This window comes from Coffea arabica, chromosome 8e, assembly GCF_036785885.1.
Source record: "Coffea arabica cultivar ET-39 chromosome 8e, Coffea Arabica ET-39 HiFi, whole genome shotgun sequence".
Taxonomy (NCBI): domain Eukaryota; kingdom Viridiplantae; phylum Streptophyta; class Magnoliopsida; order Gentianales; family Rubiaceae; genus Coffea; species Coffea arabica.
This window is the reverse complement of record NC_092324.1, coordinates 50,985,790-51,005,212: the sequence shown is the minus strand read 5'-3', so window position 1 is coordinate 51,005,212 and position 19,423 is coordinate 50,985,790. Positions and strand designations below refer to the sequence as shown.

At 37.5% G+C, this 19,423-nt stretch overlaps 3 protein-coding genes across 6 annotated transcripts; 2 read left to right on the top strand and 1 right to left on the bottom strand.

Annotated features, from left to right (window-relative positions):
• Positions 1-510: 510 nt before the first annotated feature.
• Positions 511-7,059, bottom strand: LOC113704228 (ASI1-immunoprecipitated protein 3-like). Of its 2 annotated transcripts, none has more exons than XM_027225987.2 (8): positions 6,539-7,059; positions 4,675-4,737; positions 3,263-3,976; positions 2,966-3,100; positions 2,617-2,700; positions 2,222-2,281; positions 1,672-1,758; positions 511-1,018 (listed from the first exon to the last, which is right to left on the bottom strand). In XM_027225987.2, the coding sequence occupies exons 1-8, from the start codon at positions 6,920-6,922 to the stop codon at positions 785-787; spliced, it is 1,761 nt and encodes a 586-aa protein (XP_027081788.1). In that variant the 5' UTR covers positions 6,923-7,059; the 3' UTR covers positions 511-784. The 2 variants fall into 2 exon arrangements, 1 of the variants encoding a protein (XP_027081788.1); XR_011819881.1 differs by having other exon boundaries at positions 893-1,018; positions 2,226-2,281.
• Positions 7,060-7,215: 156 nt separating this feature from the next.
• Positions 7,216-11,851, top strand: LOC113704229 (uncharacterized). Of its 3 annotated transcripts, none has more exons than XM_027225993.2 (4): positions 7,216-7,395; positions 7,568-7,718; positions 9,834-10,246; positions 11,124-11,851. In XM_027225993.2, exons 3-4 carry the CDS (start codon positions 9,960-9,962, stop codon positions 11,716-11,718), a joined length of 882 nt encoding a protein of 293 aa, XP_027081794.1. In that variant the 5' UTR covers positions 7,216-7,395; positions 7,568-7,718; positions 9,834-9,959; the 3' UTR covers positions 11,719-11,851. The 3 variants fall into 3 exon arrangements, with proteins under 3 accessions (XP_027081794.1, XP_027081792.1, XP_071917599.1); XM_027225991.2 differs by having other exon boundaries at positions 7,245-7,395; positions 8,986-10,246; XM_072061498.1 differs by lacking the exon at positions 7,216-7,395 and having other exon boundaries at positions 7,586-7,718; positions 10,888-11,186.
• A 5,107-nt stretch (positions 11,852-16,958) lies between these two features.
• On the top strand, positions 16,959-19,336 carry LOC140012911 (5-amino-6-(5-phospho-D-ribitylamino)uracil phosphatase, chloroplastic-like). The gene has a single exon (XM_072061453.1). The coding sequence runs from the start codon at positions 18,016-18,018 to the stop codon at positions 19,138-19,140; it is 1,125 nt and encodes a 374-aa protein (XP_071917554.1). The 5' UTR covers positions 16,959-18,015; the 3' UTR covers positions 19,141-19,336.
• The last annotated feature ends 87 nt before the right edge of the window (positions 19,337-19,423 follow it).

Here is a 19,423-nt window from a genome sequence, read left to right as displayed (position 1 = left end):
AGCACGTCTTCTTGAAGCTCTGACCAATTCCTCGATCTCGGGGTCTTACTCCTTAGGGGTCGAGGCTGGGAAAGTTGTGCTGCAGGAGATTGGAAGAGTTCAAACTCCTAGTTTGCATTGCTTGCTTTCTCAAAAGATACAATGAGAGGCCATGAAGGGTTGAGATTCTCTGTAATTAGCAGAGTAATGGCACCATCATACAGTCGATAGAATAGGATGCCTTACAAATTTGGAAGGATAAAATCTACGGAGGCGGGAATCGTACAACCTTGAAGGAATGGCGGCTCCTTATAGGTTTTGGTTTCCAGGTACTAAAACACACCTAGGACTATTATACACGGTGCGCACGTGATGAAATGGGATTTATTTATCAAAATTATATGTCCTCTTACCCCATTTTGGAATTTTGAAGAGGTAGTAAACTTTAAACATTAAGCGCAAGTAGTAGCCGCAGAATCGGTGTTGGCTTTGTCGGGAATAAAAACACGCTGCCCACTTTGTACACCATAATAATAACCAAAGCTCTCACCTATGGATTTACTCACTAGACAAACATCCTCCTCCTATTCCTATATAAGCCTAAAGCTCCACTATGCAAAGGTTCCCGCGTGTTACATTTGCTATGTCTATATATAATACACCTAGGCATGATTACCCATCCAAACTAGTCTCTAACGCGGGCCAATCTCATAGACAAGAAAAATCCTAAAAATTCGCGTAGCACCATTAGTATCTAGTAGAGTATCATAATAATTTATATATACTTTTAGGCAGGCTTCCATGACTATTTCTGGCTGTCCAGCACGGGCACAAAAGCTTCACTCGTCTTCTTAAACCCATCATCGGCTGACTTGTCATGTCTACGAGGACTAACCAACTTCTTTTCCACATCTTCGAACTTGGCAGTCGCCAAAGGTACAGTTCCAACAGTCCTCGCAGAACTTGGCTCATCTATCGTCAACGTAGATACTTCATCACTTGAAGCATACCAGTTGTTGCCACAAGCATTGCACTCCAGCTGCAAATTTCACCAAGACCGGATGGGGGAAAATATGAAGTCAATGGAAACTCCACACCGCCCAGAAAAGGGAAAACCAAAAAAAAAAAAAAAGGAACTGGGGTACGATGTATAAGTTGACAGCAGGCTCATCCTCAAAACTGACTCCTTTCTACATAACCTAGGGATGAAGCGCAGTATCGAAAAACTTACTCTCATTGCTGCATGAACCTATACACTTTTCAATTTCTCAGTGTATGTTGTGGAAAATAAACGCCTCTACCTCTAAGCATCAAGATCAAGTAACACAAACATCAGCCAACCATACTCTTTAAGATCAGCCCCCCAAACAAAAAAAAAATTTTTCCCATTCACCAAAAGAGAGAAGAGGCAAAAAGAAAAAGGGAAAAAGATAAAACCAACAAAACAAAAAAAACCCCAGAAAAATTATGAGAAATTGGGATTGAAAAAAAAGAAGAAGAAATAGATATTAGCACATTGGTACAACTTAACAAGTGGACATCCAGGAGTGAGCAAGCTAAAGAGAGTGAAAGATAAAGTATATCTTGCATCTGGATTAAGTAAAAAATAACATGAACTATGGCAGATAATATGCTTGCATTCATACAAGGCAAGGTAATCGAGAAACAAGTTCAATGCGTATGAGTGCAAACCTGATAACGATCTCCATGGCCAGTCTGAATTATATCTATAAGAACCACTTTCTTCTCCATGCACCTTTTGCAGCGAGCATCTGTCATCTGTATCATAAGCCAAATCACAGCGTTAACAACACTTGTACATCCTTTAGCCTAAAAAAAGAGAAAGTAATATCCTCACCAGAAATATCGCAGAAACGTTTTTAAAAAGATAATAACAATTCTAACACGATGGAGCCATGAAAACCTACTACTGTATTGTCAGGTCAATCTCATGGATACAACTATAGCCAGAACTAATTCCCATATAGTCCATTTAAATCTCCATGGCTCCAGCCAAATAATAATAATAAACTCCATCGTTCCAAGGTAGACGGCTGAAATTTTTACAGGCATATAGACAAAATTCCAGATGATATTCCACGAAATAAGAGAAAATTGCTGGCTCTATGTGACTGAAAACAAGTTTTCAAAAAGTTATCTCTACACAATGCAAGTTTTTATTAGTTATCCTTCCAAAACTAAAGAGTTAATCTCCAGAAAATCCACAAATCGAGATGATTACCTGCCTGTGTTCTGACTCCTCAGGCTTCCTACTCGCTATCTCCTCTGCTGTCAAACCCTCCTGAAGCATAAAAGAAAAGGCTAACAAGGTAAAAATATTGCTGATAGCAATTATCTAGTATTACAAAATCAGGAGTAAAAAGCCATGTTAGGAAAACTAGACCAGCTGTACATAATGTCATGGATACAACTGGACCATGCACCATTTATGCATTGTATTATACGAATAAAAAATGATGCATATTCGTGTACAAGAATATAGAATGAATCTAAGTGTAATACGAAGATTGCCAACACAGGAATCACTGAAGAGAACAATTTATTCATCCAATAGAATGAACGATTAAAGGAGAATCATCCGGAAATTATAGATCATGAAAAAAGTAACAGCTATACCTTTAACTCATTAGGTGTCATGCTCAATATTTGTGAAGGCTCCAACTCTCCCTTCAGAAGTCGTCCTGCTAAAACTGCATTGTTCTGCAAATGGTTCAGAATTAAAGAAAAAGCCCCCAAGAGAATCAGAAGATGGGAAGAATGATAGCTCCAGGAATCAAAAGACCACAAAGTATGGTTTCCTTATCTTTTATTTAGAAAAGGAAAGACATCATCATCACAACACTGAAACATGAAACTTCAGGATATTAAGTTCACCCACAATCCAATTTTCATCCCATCTCACGAAAGCAGACCTTAAAGAATAAAATAAATCATCACACACATGACAGATACAGATAATGTTCACCTTAAGATTGAAAGCCAATTGCCGCATCTTTTGGTTATACTTCTGAAAGTCTGAGGATAAAGCTTCATGAGAAGCCTTTTCAAGAGCAGCTATAGCAGCAACAGCGCTGTCCGGCCAGTGAAAAGGCAAACCACTCTGAACATATAAATTAAATTAAACAATTATATAATAGAAAAGATCATCCAGTGCCAATTTGCAGATTCTTGTAGATAAACTATAGTAGTAGTGAAGAACCACCACGATATGAGGTGTCAAATTACTCTTAGAAAAGCTGATGAAAGAGAAGTTTGCCATTACATTAAGATTCTTGACCTCATTTCCATTTGCAGGAGCTGCTAGCCCCTTTCCATCACCCGGACCCCCATCAGCGGTAGTGCATATAAACTGAATCGATTGAAGCAGCCTTTCCAACCACTTGTCCCGCTGTGTTTCACCAGTCAGGGCCTTTAAGCTTGAAAGAATGGTGTAATATTCTGATGCATTACTAGCACAACTTCCTGGAGTCTCAGCTTTAAAAGACTGCCCAGATCTTGTAGATGCTTCATCCTCTCGGGAAACATCCAACTGAGTCATGCTCTTCTTCCTCAACAGTCTTTTGTTTCTCAACTGATGTTCCTGATCAGTAGCTGCCTCCTCTGGCTCGATGTCAGGAAGATCTCCCAAGCGTGACATTGTCTTCTGAACAAGGAGTTCAATCTCTTCCTGTTTGTTGTCTTCATAATCTTTATCTGTAAGCTTGAAAAGCCTTCTTTGTTCAGTGTCGTATACCCTTTGCACTATGAAACCTGGATGTTGCTTCCGTGGGGGAATCTGCTTGTTCAGAGGTATAAAATGCACCACACACTTGTGCATGACAGATTCTGCTGGGACCTCATCCCTGTGAAAACTATAAAACAGCTCTCGCGTATCAGTGGATTGCCAATTACCACCACTTTTCTTTTCTGCCTCTTCAGGACGATAAAACCATTGCCCAGTGACCATCAAGCTCCCATTTCTTGTCTGAGATATGTCCTGAAAACAGAAGCAAATTTGCCACAACTGGAAAAATACCAATTCTACACAACTGGAAACATTCTCTGCAAATTTGCCAACCTACTGATGCCGAAAAACCAGTATCAACGTACTCCAGTATAATACAATCATTTGCACAAAAACCAACTAACAACAACGCATTAGGCCTTTCACCTATAAAGCGTGTATGCCACTAAGGGACCAGGTAAATGCTCTAGACAACCAATATAGATAATCTTTAGGGAAAAAGAAAAAACTGAAAACAGCATTGAATATAGCAAAACCATTTCAACAATCAGCCTTTGACAACCATTATTGAAGCAATGTGGAGGACAGAAAACTCAGGAAGTCGTAAGGTACATTAAGGAGTCTATTCAACAATTCTATAGTTTCAAAGCCCAATAGCACAACAAAATGATCCACCACCAAAGAAGCCTATGAGACAGCTCATTAGCTAAACAAAAAAAGTCCACTGGAATATAACCCCCACTGGGAAATAGAAAGAATGGCAAGAGGACTAGCAAAACCATGAAAAATACTTGTTATATATGTCTCTTTCATTCTTCTTCATAATTTCTTCACATTACTGCACACTTGCAGTATAAAATAGAAATATCCTCAAAAATATAGAATGGGTATATAATCTTCAGTCTTCATGTTCAGCTTGTGCAACAGGGTTTATGACAATTCACACATACCTTGATAATGGCCACATAAGGCTTCTGATTTGCTTCCTCAGGCACTAAGAGCACAGGATCCTCCTATTGCAAAATCAAAGATACAAAACTAAAGCAAGTTAGACATGGAAATATATCTACAGAAACTATTTTACTAGTAATTGCTTCTAAAAGGGGCAGATATATTGACCATCATGTAATGAAACACAGAATTCCTGATCAAGATCTCAAACATTCTTCATATGACTGCTTTTTATAAAATTTTATTTTACTGTAATTGATTGCTTGCATCTCAACACAGGAATATGTTTGGATACAATACATAAATAGATCAGATGTGATACATGTTAATAATTTCTTGCAATATACATTTTTGTCCACTTCGCTTCTCTCTCTTCTTCTTCATTATCAGGAAGAGCATAGCAAAAAATCTTCATACATATTCGGATATTTTCCTAAAAGCAGTAAAATTCTAATGAATCTTTTAGACTTCAGCTTATTGACAAAGTATTCATCAAATAAGCTTTTTACATCAAAAACAGAGCCTCATCTGAAATTCTTCAGCCTTTTAAAGCTTTTTTGAAGAAAGTATTCATCAAATAAGCTTTTTAACGGTTGAAAGCATGCTTTTGGTTTAAAAGTTCCAAAGAAGCCAAAAAGTGTTTCTGCAACCACCTCAGGGGCTGTATTTCCAGTCCAGCTTCTTCAGCTTACATTAAGCGCATAGCAAAAGCCATGTGCATTTAAGATAAACTCAAAATAACTTTTAGCTCAGTAGGAGCCAGAAACCTGGTACATGCCCAAAGTCTACTAAAATAAGTAGGCTTGACTAACAGATGCTTTCAGCATTTTAAGATGTATAAACTTTCATATGGATAATATATCCAATTGTTTTGCCTCCCACACCAAATCAGTATAGAATTCACAACTTTATCAAGAAAAAGGAGTTCTAGGAAGGTAAATATTATTGTGGTCATCAATCATGTGTGGTAAAGTAAAAGCAACAACAGAAGCGTCAAACAAGTTCCACATGATTTCACAGCCACCAAATGGACACATGCAAACAGCAGTACATACAACAAGATGCTCATGTGATGCTCAAATGACCACTTAGAAAAAGGTTGCCATAATTGACATTCGTTGCACCATGCCAGCTAAGGATCATTTGCACTATAAAAGATTTACTTTCAATTAAAATGGTAGAAACAGAAAGCCTAGAATTTCATGCCCCATACATAGTCTTCCTTGTCTCCTCTCATGGTCAGCTTTTTCCTATCAAAAGATCCTCCTAATACTACATTTGCGGGTTCCCCTTCGTCCAATACACACAGGACTCTGAGTCCCTGATTCAAAGCTCCAAAGATACATATAACAGCTTGACCCGGAAAATTTTCATTGGGCGGATGAATTGGGCATAAAGGGCTTTAAATCCACCCTACATGAGTTTCAGCTATATAGCAACAGATTTCAAATAATTCCTCCTGAAGTTATTTGAAATCTAGAGTAAGAGAATTCTCACATCATTTGTAGGGAACCAAAAAAAAGGAACATAAGATAGACTCTTTCTCCCTCTCTAACCCTTCACATGTACCACGAACATACAGACATAACCGTAGCAGGAACCTTACTTTGTATTTTTCGTGCTTATTAGTTTCATTTAACATGGCTTGTATGAACTCTATTTCTTGTTCTGCACAAAAGAACCCTTTTTTAGCCTCAACTTCTAATTAATGGGTCGAAGCTTACAATTACAACTAATTTCTAAAAGTATTCAACAAAGTTGCATACAATTCAGCAATGATATTTGTTTGAAATGCTTACTTATGAGCATATGTATTACCCAAGAAATGAATCCAATTAACGAGAATTTCGAATTAATATTTACCAAATCATATCGCATTCCATCATATTCGAAGGCCTCATAGTGATTCCTCCTCCCTCTTCCTTTTCCCGAAGCCCTAATTACATCGCCAATAGGCTTGGCGTCCTCCTGAGGAGCCTCCTCCTCATCACCGCTAGGCTCAGCCGCAGTTGCTTCTTCTTCTTTGATCACTTTCTTTTGCTTCTTCCTATCTCTGACACTGTCTTCCTTCACTTGCTTTTCTTCATCTTCTGCTTCGTCGACGAGCTTCATTTTCTTCCGCTTCCTTTGGTTCGTTTTCTCGTCGTCACCGTTCGCTGAGCTCCGCCGCGGCGGCGGAGGTGGTGGCGGTGGCCCGTCGTCCTCGTCATCGCTCGGCGGCATCTGAGTGAACCTCCGATTACCCATTGCGATTACTGTGTGTGATTAATGTGTGTCCCAGTGTGAGAGAGAGTGTTCGCACCAGAGAGGGCAAATGTCATGAGCTAGTAAGCTAGCTAGGCGGTTTCTTCCGGGTCCGAAAATTTTAAGGCGCCAAGTGTTGGGTTGGGATTTTATAGAAGCCCTGGAACAAGATGGTTATCCGGTAATTGCCCTATATAATTTTCTTTTTCTTAAAAAAAAAAAAAAAAATTCTCCATAGTTGTAGTGGCAGGATTGGGGAATTCTTTAACAATCCATCATATCTAAAATTGACATTGATATCAATTGACTTTTTGAATCCAGCCTTAGTGAACTCAAACTCGCCTCATAAATTATATTTGTGACGTTACTTTCCTCTTCTTTTCACGCCTCCAGCAAGGGTTTTCGATCTCATCAGCGACATCTCATCAGGAAAATAACTTTCATTCCCGGCATCTCTCTCTTCGGCATCTCATCAGGTGAGCTACTCCGGCATCTCTCTCTCTCTCTCTCTCATTTTTTTCCTTTGAAAGCGGCCAATATCAACGGCTCAAGTCATGTGTGGATGCGTTTGTGTGGTCCATTTCTCTAGTCAGCGGAACTAGACTTAGCCATTGCGGCCGGTAACCATCTCCCTCTCTGTCTCTTCAGTCTGCTTTTTGTTTGTGAGCTGTGCCCGCCATTGTGGATGCGTTTGCTTATGCAGCCTCAGAAGCTTGTTTGACGGCCTAAGCACAATCTCATTCCCGTTCCTACAGTAGCATTTCCAACAAGGGTGAAGACTCCTTAAGTATTTCCAGAGGTATGATGGTCTCTTATTAGTTTTTTTTTCCTCCCTTTTCCTTTGAAAAATTGTCTAGAATTACTGGTGTAGATTCTTGAAGTTGGATTTGAATGAATTTTTGTGGGTTGCTTTTGTTTTAGTTTGTTCTTACCTGATTAGGGTTAAATCTGATTTGATTGATGCTAATGAATTAATTTGGCTGCTGAGTTTTGGGGGTTTTATGATTCTTGGAATCAGAATCCCGGTAGGGTAGGGTAGTGTTTTTCTTACAGTCTGGTGAGACCATTTGTAAATAGTTGACAAAATCTGATTAGGGAGGAAAACAGTTTGCTTGTGTTCATCCCAGAGAGCAAAGAATCTCCCAGCGTTGCAGTTAACAAGCTATCATGATATTCTTGTTTTTCGTGAATCATAACAGATCCTATAATGTCTGACTATATTCGTCCTACTTAAAATTCTATATTTGAAGAATGAGTTCAGTTCTATTGAAATGTGTCATCACAAGTAGAACCAGCTCAAGCCAATAGGGCTAAGCCTGTGCCCCAAGCTCCAACATAAGCACATAATTGATTTCGTTTGCTGTCTTTCCTGTAAACTGAAGTGGACCTGTATAGATGTTTAATCAGAAAGAAAAGCCACAGATCACTTCGGGACATAGTATTTGCATGTTCATGCAGATTTCGTGCAACATTTGTACAGACAGTTGCACTCTCCTATTTTAATGTCAGATTTCAGCAGCAAGATTGTTTTACCAATCCTGTCCACTTTTTAACGTGATTCATTGGAAGGGGTTTTCTGGGAAAAAGTAATGAAGTAGCTAACAGAAGTTTTAGGAGACTACACAATCATATTGTTTCTTTTCCTCTGTCTCGGGTGCTGAAACAGCTGAACTATGAACACAAGCAAACTTTCTTTTCCTATGTCCTTTATATACTCTTATACTTCTTGGGCCCGCCCACATTGAAGGAGAACATTAACTGCTATTGGTATAACCTGCATCACTCTGCATTTGAGACCCCTGCATCACTCTGGCTTTTTCTGGTACACTACTAATAGTCTACTGCTACGTGAATTAAATGTTTATTACCCAAACAAGTAATCTTATTGGCGTCATGGTTTTGGGCGGCAGTTGGATTTCTGTTGTGAATTTCTGTTCAAGTAATCGTACTCCTTCTTACACATTCGCTAAGGTATTCCATTGGTAAGTACATCTTTAAATCCTAATTAACGATTATATGCATGCAATCAATTAATAATTATATTAAATTTTCATATATGGATCCAGGTAGTGATGATGATGAGGATGCTATTGTAATTGGTGCTGCCACTTCAGTCCTAGCAGCAGGATATGCAGCTCTTGAAGTCTATAAAACTCCAGTTGTTATACCTAAACCACCTCATGTTAATAGGGAGTAAGCTAGAGAGAATTACATGGATGGCATATTATATGGAAGTAGTTCCTATTGTATGGACCAAATTAGAATGGACCAAACTACATTTTTCCAATTACTAAATACTCTCACCATAAAATTCACTATAATTCTATGCTAACATGAAAAGTTTTTGTTGGAGTATAAAAATTTTATCTTGTGTTAGTTAAAGTTTGGGAGCGAGGAGGCTGAAGCCAATATGTTCATTGTTGCACGGTATAATTTCAGGAACCTCCTTGAGTTTTTTAAACAATTGCAGTCACCTCAGGGAGGCTGAAGCCAATATCTGATCGGACGCACGGATGAGTGTAATTTTTCAAACTTTAAAGGTGGTGGTTGTAATTATAAAAAACCTCAGGGGGGTTTATGAAATTATCCCGCACTATTTTGTGTCGAAATCTGTTCACAAAGAAAACAAGTAGTAGACTAGTAGTAGTTATTTGGACTGAATACCATGACCTGGGCTAAACTGTCTCGAACCCATCTTGACCCAGCCCAGACTGTAAGTCATAAGACTCATGCGGCCTCGACTTGAGTCTCTCCTTTTATTCCGTCCCTCAATCATTCCTCCCTCTTCTTCCCTGCTGCTGCCACTCTCTGGCACTGCTTTCTATTCTATTTCGTTGGTCCAAACAATCAAAACCCCACCAACTAGCTAAGTTGATTTGGGTAATTATCTGATTCTTTTTCTTTTTTGTTTCAGGTATTATCAGACTATTTACTAGTTTGAATCTTACTGTTACTGCTCTTGATATTGTGGCTGCGATTCCTCATCAAGTGTTTAAAACATATTTTGATACTTTTATTGAGTTTCCAAATTTGAGTAGCGATGGGTAAGAAGAATAATTCATCCACAGCAGCAGCAGCGGCAATATCTTCACAGCCACACTTGCAGCAGGCTCCTTCAGGAACAATGAGAGAAGAATCTAGCGGAAAGAAACAGAGCAGCGTAAATCCCAAGTCCATGTTGAAATTGGACCACCTTAAAAACCTCGCTATCTGGGCTACTGCCGAAGCTTCCGTATCTTCACTAGGTGCTTTTTTCGGCTACCGCTTGGCTGCCACTGCTGAAGCCTTGGGTGTTCCTCCTGACCCTTCATTGTTCTCCTGCCAGAGGTCCCCTAAATTCTTCCCTTTTTTCCTATTGTTTTGTGCTTTCTACTTGTGGTGTATTCTACATGTTCGATACAAGTCCTATTTGGTTGTATTAGAGTTGTTGTGTTCTATTTCAGTAGTAACGTTTTTGAGTTTGATTTAGTGCTTCCATGATTAGTTCCTAGGAATTTTAGAGGCTTAAAGGCTTTGGTTTGTGATGCGGTACAGTTAAATTACGTGTATGTCTATCAGATTATGACCTCTTCTCTGTAATGGAGTAAATTGTCTTGGACAATCAAGTTTTTACACACAACGTTCTTGTAGAATTTGCTCTAGTAGCTTATAGAAGGCCGTCTTACCGTATTTTGGGAAAATACTTCCGTGAAACCAATCTCCTCAAACATGCTTGATGTTTCGGATAAACATATTTTGTTTGTGCTTCTATCTAGGAGTAGCTAGTGAATTTCATGACTCGAAGATTAACTGGTATTTCTAGTGCAACGAATTGTTTTGGAAGTAATATCATTCCTAAAACTGACATATAGGTCTGAGTACAACACTCATTGGCCCAAGTTATTATCTAGTTGCCCTCATCTAGAGCAAGAAAGTGAAGTAAGGAAGCATAGATGTAGAATGAAGTCCTAATATAACCCTTTATGCAGATGGCTGATGCAACGATGCTCACCCATATTTCTAGATGTTTTCACTGCCTGGATGGTTCCTTCTGGCTCTTTGCTACTAAAGATCGATTCTTGCAACACCATTTTTCTTGATTGTATAGAAGCAAAGGAGATACTGCAGTACAAGCTTAATGTTGTTACCACCATGGTGGTGGATTATAATACAAACATTCATCTGCGTGTCTAATGTTTTGATTACCATTGTAATTTTTCTACAGGTGTGAATCTATTCTTCAACCTGGCTATAATTGTACGGTTCGGATTGAGAAGATAAAACCAAATCCAAAGCGAAGGCGCAAGAAACGTAGTCTTTCGATTGAAAATAGTGTGGTTTACAGCTGCCACTTTTGTTCACATAGAAACTTGAAGAGAGGAACCCCGAAAGGCTACATGAAAGAGTTGTGTCCATCGAAGCCCAAAGTCTCTTCAAAATCAGATCCTACTAAATCAAGTCATCCAAAGTTTGCCAAAGCAAAGGTCATTACAGCAAGCAAAAATGATCCCATGTCCAAGGTGGATGGAATTGCTTCACAAGAAATAATTAACAAGGATCCTGTGAATGACAGTTCTACAACTCCCTCGGCTAAAGTTGGGACTTTGTTGGATACAAGAAAGAGGAAAAGGACTAGATCAGGATCCAAGAAAATTGTTGAATCAGAAAGCAGTTCTGTTCCTGTTGATGCAAAGAAAGCTTCCATACCATCAAGCAAGCGGAAGAGAAAATCTTGGACTAGTTTAAAGGAAATTGCTGAGCGTAGTGACCAGGATGGTAGCCGTAACTTCACTAACTTAGCAATCCCATTTCGTATATAAAAATGTAAATTGGTATGGAGATGAGAGTAGTAAAAGACATCCAATGTCTGGACCCGTATGGCTGTATGCATAGCTCAAGTCTTCAATGTGACCGATAGAAAGCATCTGAATTAAAAATTCATGGTTGGAAACATGCACTATTGTCCTTTTTGTCATTTCATTATAAATTCTCTTTATCTTTTTCTCATATTAAGATACATGCCATGAGCACAAAGCTTGACAAAAATGGATTTAGTTACTTCATCCTACTTGCAAAGGACCTAAGTGATATACTCTAATGATCTCTCCGATAACTAAGAAGATGTACCAGGCAAGTTACAAATTCGATGAAAGAAACACCCTTCCACCTTTCTCTCAATTCTAATTCTCCAATAGTGGACCTGAGAACAACCATTTTCACAAATAACAAAAACTTTTCATGTTAGCATAGAATTATAGTGAATTTTATGGTAAATTTAGGAGAAATTTGGAGAAATTAAGACTCTTTTTCGATTTTTCATATGGAACAATCTTTTCTTGGCTTAGATCTCTGAGGTGATATATGGTTGCAACTCGCAAATCTGGAGTGAATATTTAACATCTGCAGTATCCTTCCGACCCAAAATTATGTTGTGCATAATCAATCCTGTCATGCTTTTGCTACTCTCCTTTCCGTAAAGAATTAAGAATCAAGAATGAGAAGAACAATTTAAACTTGTGATTTCCAACTCACATATTGAAACAAACTGAAAATTGTACAGTAACTTAGACTGGCCAGTCACCTCTAAAACCCTCTTCGTCTCATTTACACTTCATAGATACTTGTGATAGCTATATATCAATCAAGCGAGGAATCAGTGTGGTGAACAGCTCTAGCAAAAACCAAAATGTCATCAGGGTCTTTTGCTGCTTCCTTCTCGTCATTATTATCGCCCTGAGCCTTTCCATCATCTTTGCTGATGACAGCTTCTTGAAGTACCTCCCTAGCCTTGGCTATTGGATCAACACCTCCCTTTTGTTCCCTTTGCTCCTTCTCCACCTGCTCTCTTCTCTCCTTAGTTGACTCCATTTTTGCCTCTCTTTCTCTCAATTTGCCTCTACCTGTAAAGCGTTAACGTGTCTAAAATCTTGTCATATATATGTGATTAGAGATGTACACGTGTTAGGATACTCAGATTTGCGACTGAGACTCATCCACATGCACAGCAAAACTCATGTTACACGTAGCTCTTCAGCGTGTTATCTTACTGGTTTTTATTTCTGATCTTGTTTCCAACTTTGCCATGGCTCGATGGCAAGCCCCCCAAGAGCTTGAAAATCAGAGTTGAATGCCTTAAAATCTGTTTAATTTTTAGTTCTACCCCGTAATAAATTCAAACTTGGTCTTTCCTCCACCAAAATTTTACTGTAGATGATATGGTCTCTCACAGTGTAAGTCTTGACCACCCAAATCTCAGGCCTTATGTACAATTTGGGAGTCAAATTTTGATTCTTTCATAAATCTTCTTAGCAGTTGAGATAGGATAATTAGTATCACTGGAGCTGGTTCAGTGATTCAGTGGTCAGAACAGAATTTTTAGAGTTTCCTTCGCTACTAAGTTTAGGGTTCAAATATATTGATTCTAGTAGTTGAGAGATAAAAAGAAAAGATCAGGATTATGCCAAGGACAAGCTACGCTGGAACGAGTTGTTTCTTTCCCCATCTTTTGTGCCTTCTTTTTTTTTTTCTTGAAGGAATCTTTTCTGCTATTTTCACTAAGAAAAGGTATCTGTTACAGCATTTGGATAGCGCTTACGCAGCCTTTTCATAAAAGGATCAAATAGGTGAGAAAATTAGTGCCTTTCGGGGACCAAAAATAGCGTCTTGCATCGGCCAAGCTGAAATTCTACATTCTTCCTTACCTGGCCGCAATATGAGGAAAATTCATCCAAGGGATGATTGATGGCTGAAAAAGATGGCAAGTCATTGAAGAATGAGGAATGAGATCAGTACCTTTTATTATTTTTTCTCTTGTATTAAATCCATAAGATGAGCTTGATATTTCTCTTGTATATCAAGCATGAACAGCCGTAACTTTGACACGTTCCTTCAAATTATGTGGCACCAAGCAGACCGTTAAATTTTTGTATTTTGGGTTTTTACTGTACAAAAACCATTTTTCTGGGATTCTCTGTCGTTTTGTCGCTAGAAATCTCTTATTCAAAACACCCTCTCAATGGGGAAAAAAATTTAAATATCTGTAACTTTAACAGTGACGTCAAGGTTGTAAAATTATGTTTGGCTGAAGCTTTAGAAGGATTTTATCCACAGATTGACTTCTTGTTGTGCTATAAAATGGAATACGGCAGATGCATTGAATATCTTTCTATCATGCTTGACAAACTCGTAATGGAAGTTGTAAAGATGAAAAAAGGTGTGATAGAGTATTATCGCGGCCATAGGGTATTATTCCAAATAATTACTGTGTCACTTTTTTGTGATGTGATGTATATGAGATAAAAAGGTAGTTGAAAATATAAAAAAAAAGATTGAAAATTATGTGTATAATGCAAGCGAAATATTATTTTAGAAAAAATTAATATCCAAGCATAGCAAATCTTACGCTACAAGAACCAGTTTTGAAATGCCTTTGTTTGAATTCTGAATTTTCGCAAAAAAGAAAAAAATCTCTGGACATATTTTCTAATAACTTTTTTTTACCTCATATACATTACAGTATTTTTTTTTAACAAAAGCTTTTTTTTTTTTTTTGAAGGAACAAAAACTTATTGTCCAAACAAGTTCTAAGCTCTTTCTAAGCGTGTATCTATTAATAATGTGTAAGCTCTCGAAACTGAACAAGGAAAGATATCCGGCTTATTTCAGTTCATCAATTATTCAATGCCTTCTACGCTACGCTTTTGCACTCGTATCAAACCTTTTCTTTAGATTCAATCAATGAATCTCATCTACTGGTAGGCGTGCAAACAAGCTTCGTTAAGTTAAAGTCGAACACTTCAGTATTCAATTTTGTTTGATTATTTTAACGAGTCTAAACTTTTATCTAAATTTGACTTAATTATTTGCCGAAACAAATTTTTTTATCGAATTTAAAAGTCATCAATTATAAAATATTATTTAAATTTAACGTGACTAATTGGCGAAGTCGAACCAATGCCAAACGAGATCTTGTTAAATTAGTATCGAGTAGTTTTTTTTCTATCTTTTAATTAATGTTATGCCCCCGGAAACAAACATGTATATGAAACGTGTCGGTAGACAAATGTGAAATGGAATGGTCTACACGATTCTGTGGTGGCTTTGTGGGCTCATCTAACCAATCATGGACCACAGCTTTTCCTCTGCATTTTTTTGATTTTGCTTTTGGCTGCTTTGGCTCTGCTTTAGCATAAAATTCAGGATTTCTTCGTGTTAATTTCGTGCGGTATTTTGAAGGTGTACGCATCTTTATTCTGACCCCTTTTTTGTTTTTAACCACCTGCGGATACTAATTTCCATTATTTTGGCATATTTATCGTGTGATGAATTCCGATTTCAACACAATTTCTGAGCGAAATTGCCGTGCAAGTATGCGTTAAGGGACCCATTTGTTTGGAGGATCTCGATGGTCAGACATGAAAATGAAAGTAATAACAACTAACTATGTGATCATTAATTTGATTGGTTCCTAAATGATTAGCAAATGCTTAAGAAATTATCTATTTAGAAAGAAATACATACCAAAAGAAAAAGGAGTCATAGTAGAAATAAAAGAAGATTAGACTCTCTTTTTTTTTTTTTTTTTAATTTCAGCTCTTTGATCCTATATGTCAGCCAGTGTGTTTGTTTGGACAGTGTATTATTTGAAATATTATTTGGAATAATTACTGTAACACTTTTTTGTGATATGATGTATGTGAGATAAAAAGTTGATTGGGAATATAAAAATGTAGGTTGGGAAATGTGTCTGTGATGCAAGCGAAATATTATTTGGAATAATTTTGGTATCCAAGAGGCAAAGAAACAACTGATTACCAAATAAACAAGCGAAGCGTAGGGATTAAATAAGTTATACATTTCCCGAGGCTTAACAACAAAAAGAAAATAGATTGCGGACTTGATTGGAGAAGAGCGTTGACCCCTCCTGTAAGTTCTTATCCACAGTTCACTGGATTAATAAAAAAAAAAATGTTCCTTGAAAAGGACTCAATCTGTATAATACATTCCACCTTAATTAGATTAATCCCTTCTTGTAGCTGATGATTGGGATGTAGCAACGCAATTAAGCTACTTTAATTGGAGGCACCATTTTGTTCCAAGACCTCTATTTCACTTGGATTGCTAAGTTTCTGATTTTGGTGGATAATGTCCATTGCCTCGTTTAATGAAATTTCTTTTCTTAAGTCTGTTGTATCTATTGATTGCAGATCTATACATATATGTCATTCGTCCAGATTTATTAGATGAAACGATATCTCTTCAATCAAAATGAATTCTTTACTAGCGTACCTAACTTAATTATGAATTTTGAAGTCTGAACAAATCTCAGGATACAATTTTATGCACAAGAAGGTATTTTTCTTGTAGATATTAAAGATGCACGTCACACGAGTTAATGATACCATAACACTGGTCTTAACAAATTAGATAAGACACAAATTGAATGTCTTTCTCTTTTTACCCTAAGATACAATTTGGATTGTTATCCACCCACATAGAAATTGGAGAATATGCGTGTAACATGTATCAATAATGCTTGGTTCTATTCTAAGTGTTGCGATCTTGATGAAAGTTTGTGTGTATAATTATAGAACTACGACAGACACATAACGACTTTTCCAGAATTAAGAGGTATTGGGTTCAAATTCTCATTTTTCCTTTTTATTTTTTAAATTTCATCCTTCTCATGCTAACAATATACAGACATATTTTGCAAAAAAAAGCATTAATGGTTTAACAGTAAAGGAAGAGAAAATCCTAAAAAAAATAATAAGAAGAAAATTTTCAAAATAGCTTGTAGACTTCTATAGCTTGTAGACTTCTATGCCAATAATTCTGAAAGAATAGTTAAATCATAATTGCGTTTAATATGGATACTTAAATTTGTGTCAACACCGAAGCAAACTTGATATAGAAATTTCTTTTTCTTTATTTTTTTTGAGAAAAAGATTAAATATACTGGTCATCTCCGGTTTACTTTCTATATTTAGATAATTAGCAGGGGAATTTCCCTGATTAGTTATATCTTTTCCTTGAATAAAGCTGACCTTTCTCTTTCGGGAACAAAACGTATCAATTACCTACAAAATAAAGAAAAAGAAATTTCCTGAAAGATTCATACATTGCCCGCGTGTACTTCTGGACACAATTAGCCTCCGCCGGCCACCACCATACGGTTTCCAAGACCAAATTCGACTCCTGAAACAAGTACCCGCTTCCCCCATCTTTGCCTATAAACCACACATAAATAATTCACCTCTTCCAAATAAATCAAAATCCAATCTTTCTCTTCAATCCAGGCATCCTTTTTCACTCATTCAGGTTCCTTCCTGCCTTTTTCTCCCTGTATATAAATACCACTGTACAACATATTTAAGTACTCTCTTCAAGACTCTAGATTTAAATCCAATAAAGTTCAGATTTTTATTGAATTTGGTCCAAGTTCTTACCCTTAATTTATCTGAATTTTGTTGGGTTTTTACTGCGTATAACTATATTAATAAAAATCCTTCCTTTTTTGGTTATCACAAGCTCATGCCTTCTGGGCTTTAGTTAATTATCGAGTCGTGTTTTTTTAAGTTGTTTAATGCAATAATTGTTGATTTGGGCCAGTGGATTTTGCACGGTTTTTTGTTTGGATTATCCGATAATGGAAGTACTTTAATGGCTATTAAATAAAGTTGGGATATTTGTGCTGTTTGGTTATTCTTTCTTTGCCTCTCTTTTTGGTTGGTCTTGGGGAATAATCTGTGAGTTCTCTCAAAAGAAGGTTCTTTGTAATTAAATATAGTCTGTAAGAATATATTGTTGTGTGAATTGGGAGCCTGTTGAGAAAAAGTAGCACTTGGGTTTCTGGAATCCAAAGCTAGAGTCGTATATTATTAGTCTTGATATTGGTTTTTGTGTTCAAAGGAAGGATTAGTTCGATTTAAAAAAGCTTTACTTTTTTCTGGATACTTAAATATATTGAAATTAAGGTCAGTTTGGTTGGTTTGTGAGGGTTCTGTTGCATTTAACTGGGCAAGAACTTGAAAAAGGATTCCAATTTAGGGGGAAAGAGTGTAAAGTTTGATATATAGGTCAGATTTGGCTGTGGTTTTCATCTTCTGTCGTTAAAAATGGTGGAATCCTTTGCTACCACATCCCTTTTGGGAAATCTTCCGCTGTATGGAGGCTATTGTTCCAAGGATGTTTCAGGCAAACGGAGGGCAATCGATATCATCAAGTTTCCTCCAATGGAATTTCGTTTTAGAAAACTTGTTTCTTCATCATCTCTGCCGAGATTAAAAGCCCATCGGCAGCTAATTAAGTGTCAGGCGATGGAATTGACTAAAGAGGCATACGCATACAGAGAAGAGGGGCAATCTTATCAGGATTTTAGATACCAGATTGATACTGGTGTTGATAGAATGCCGGGATTATGGCCACCACCTAATAAGGCAGATAATCCTGGCCTTCAAAATCCATTGCTTCGACAAGAAAGGATGGGATGTGGATGGCTAGCTGCTATATTCGAGTGGGATGGTGTGCTCATTGAAGATAATCCGGATCTTGAGAAGCAAGCTTGGTTGGCTCTTTCCGAGGAAGAAGGAAAATCACCTCCTCCAGCTTTCGTCCTTCGAAGGATCGAAGGAATGAAGAATGAGCAAGCAATATCAGAGGTTCTTTGCTGGTCAAGAGATCCGGTTCAGTTGAAAAGAATGGCTGGTCGGAAGGAGGAAATTTATCAAGCCTTGCAGGGTGGGATCTACAGTTTCCGACCTGGTTCTCAGGAATTTGTCAATATCTTGATGCATTACAAAATCCCAATTGCTTTGGTGTCCACCCGACCTAGAAAAAATTTGGAGACTGCAATTGGTGCTGTTGGGATTGAAGAGGTCTTTAATGTTGTTGTTGCAGCAGAGGATGTCTATCGGGGGAAACCAGATCCAGAGATGTTTGTGTATGCAGCACAGCTTTTACAATACATACCCGAGCGGTGTATTGTGTTTGGGAACTCGAATCAAACTGTGGAGGCTGCACATGATGCTCGGATGAAATGTGTAGCTGTTGCAAGCAAACATCCAATGTATGAGCTTGGAGCTGCTGACTTGGTTGTTAAACGCCTTGATGAGCTCTCTGTGGTTGATTTGAAAAACCTTGCAGACATCGAGTCAGCTGAGTTTGAGCCAGAGTTAGAGATGGAACTAGAGGAAGAAGATGATCCCCACCCAACCGTTGATGTTGATGATGGTTTCTGGTGACATCTTCCCATTGTACAGTATGTTGTGCTTAATCTAATTTATAAATTGTGTATAACTAGGAGATAAAAAGGAAAGCAAAATAGAAGTCAAAGGAATGGAAAATGTGGTCCACATTGGACTAGCATTGAATATCTCATGTATGTATTGATTCCACTATATTTCGGAACTCCATTATATGGATGTTTAAGATTCAATATCTTGCTTCAGTGTCTCTTTTATTATTATAATTACTGTTATTGTTGATGCTACTCTTATACAGTTAGAAAAGTTAATAATGAAGGAA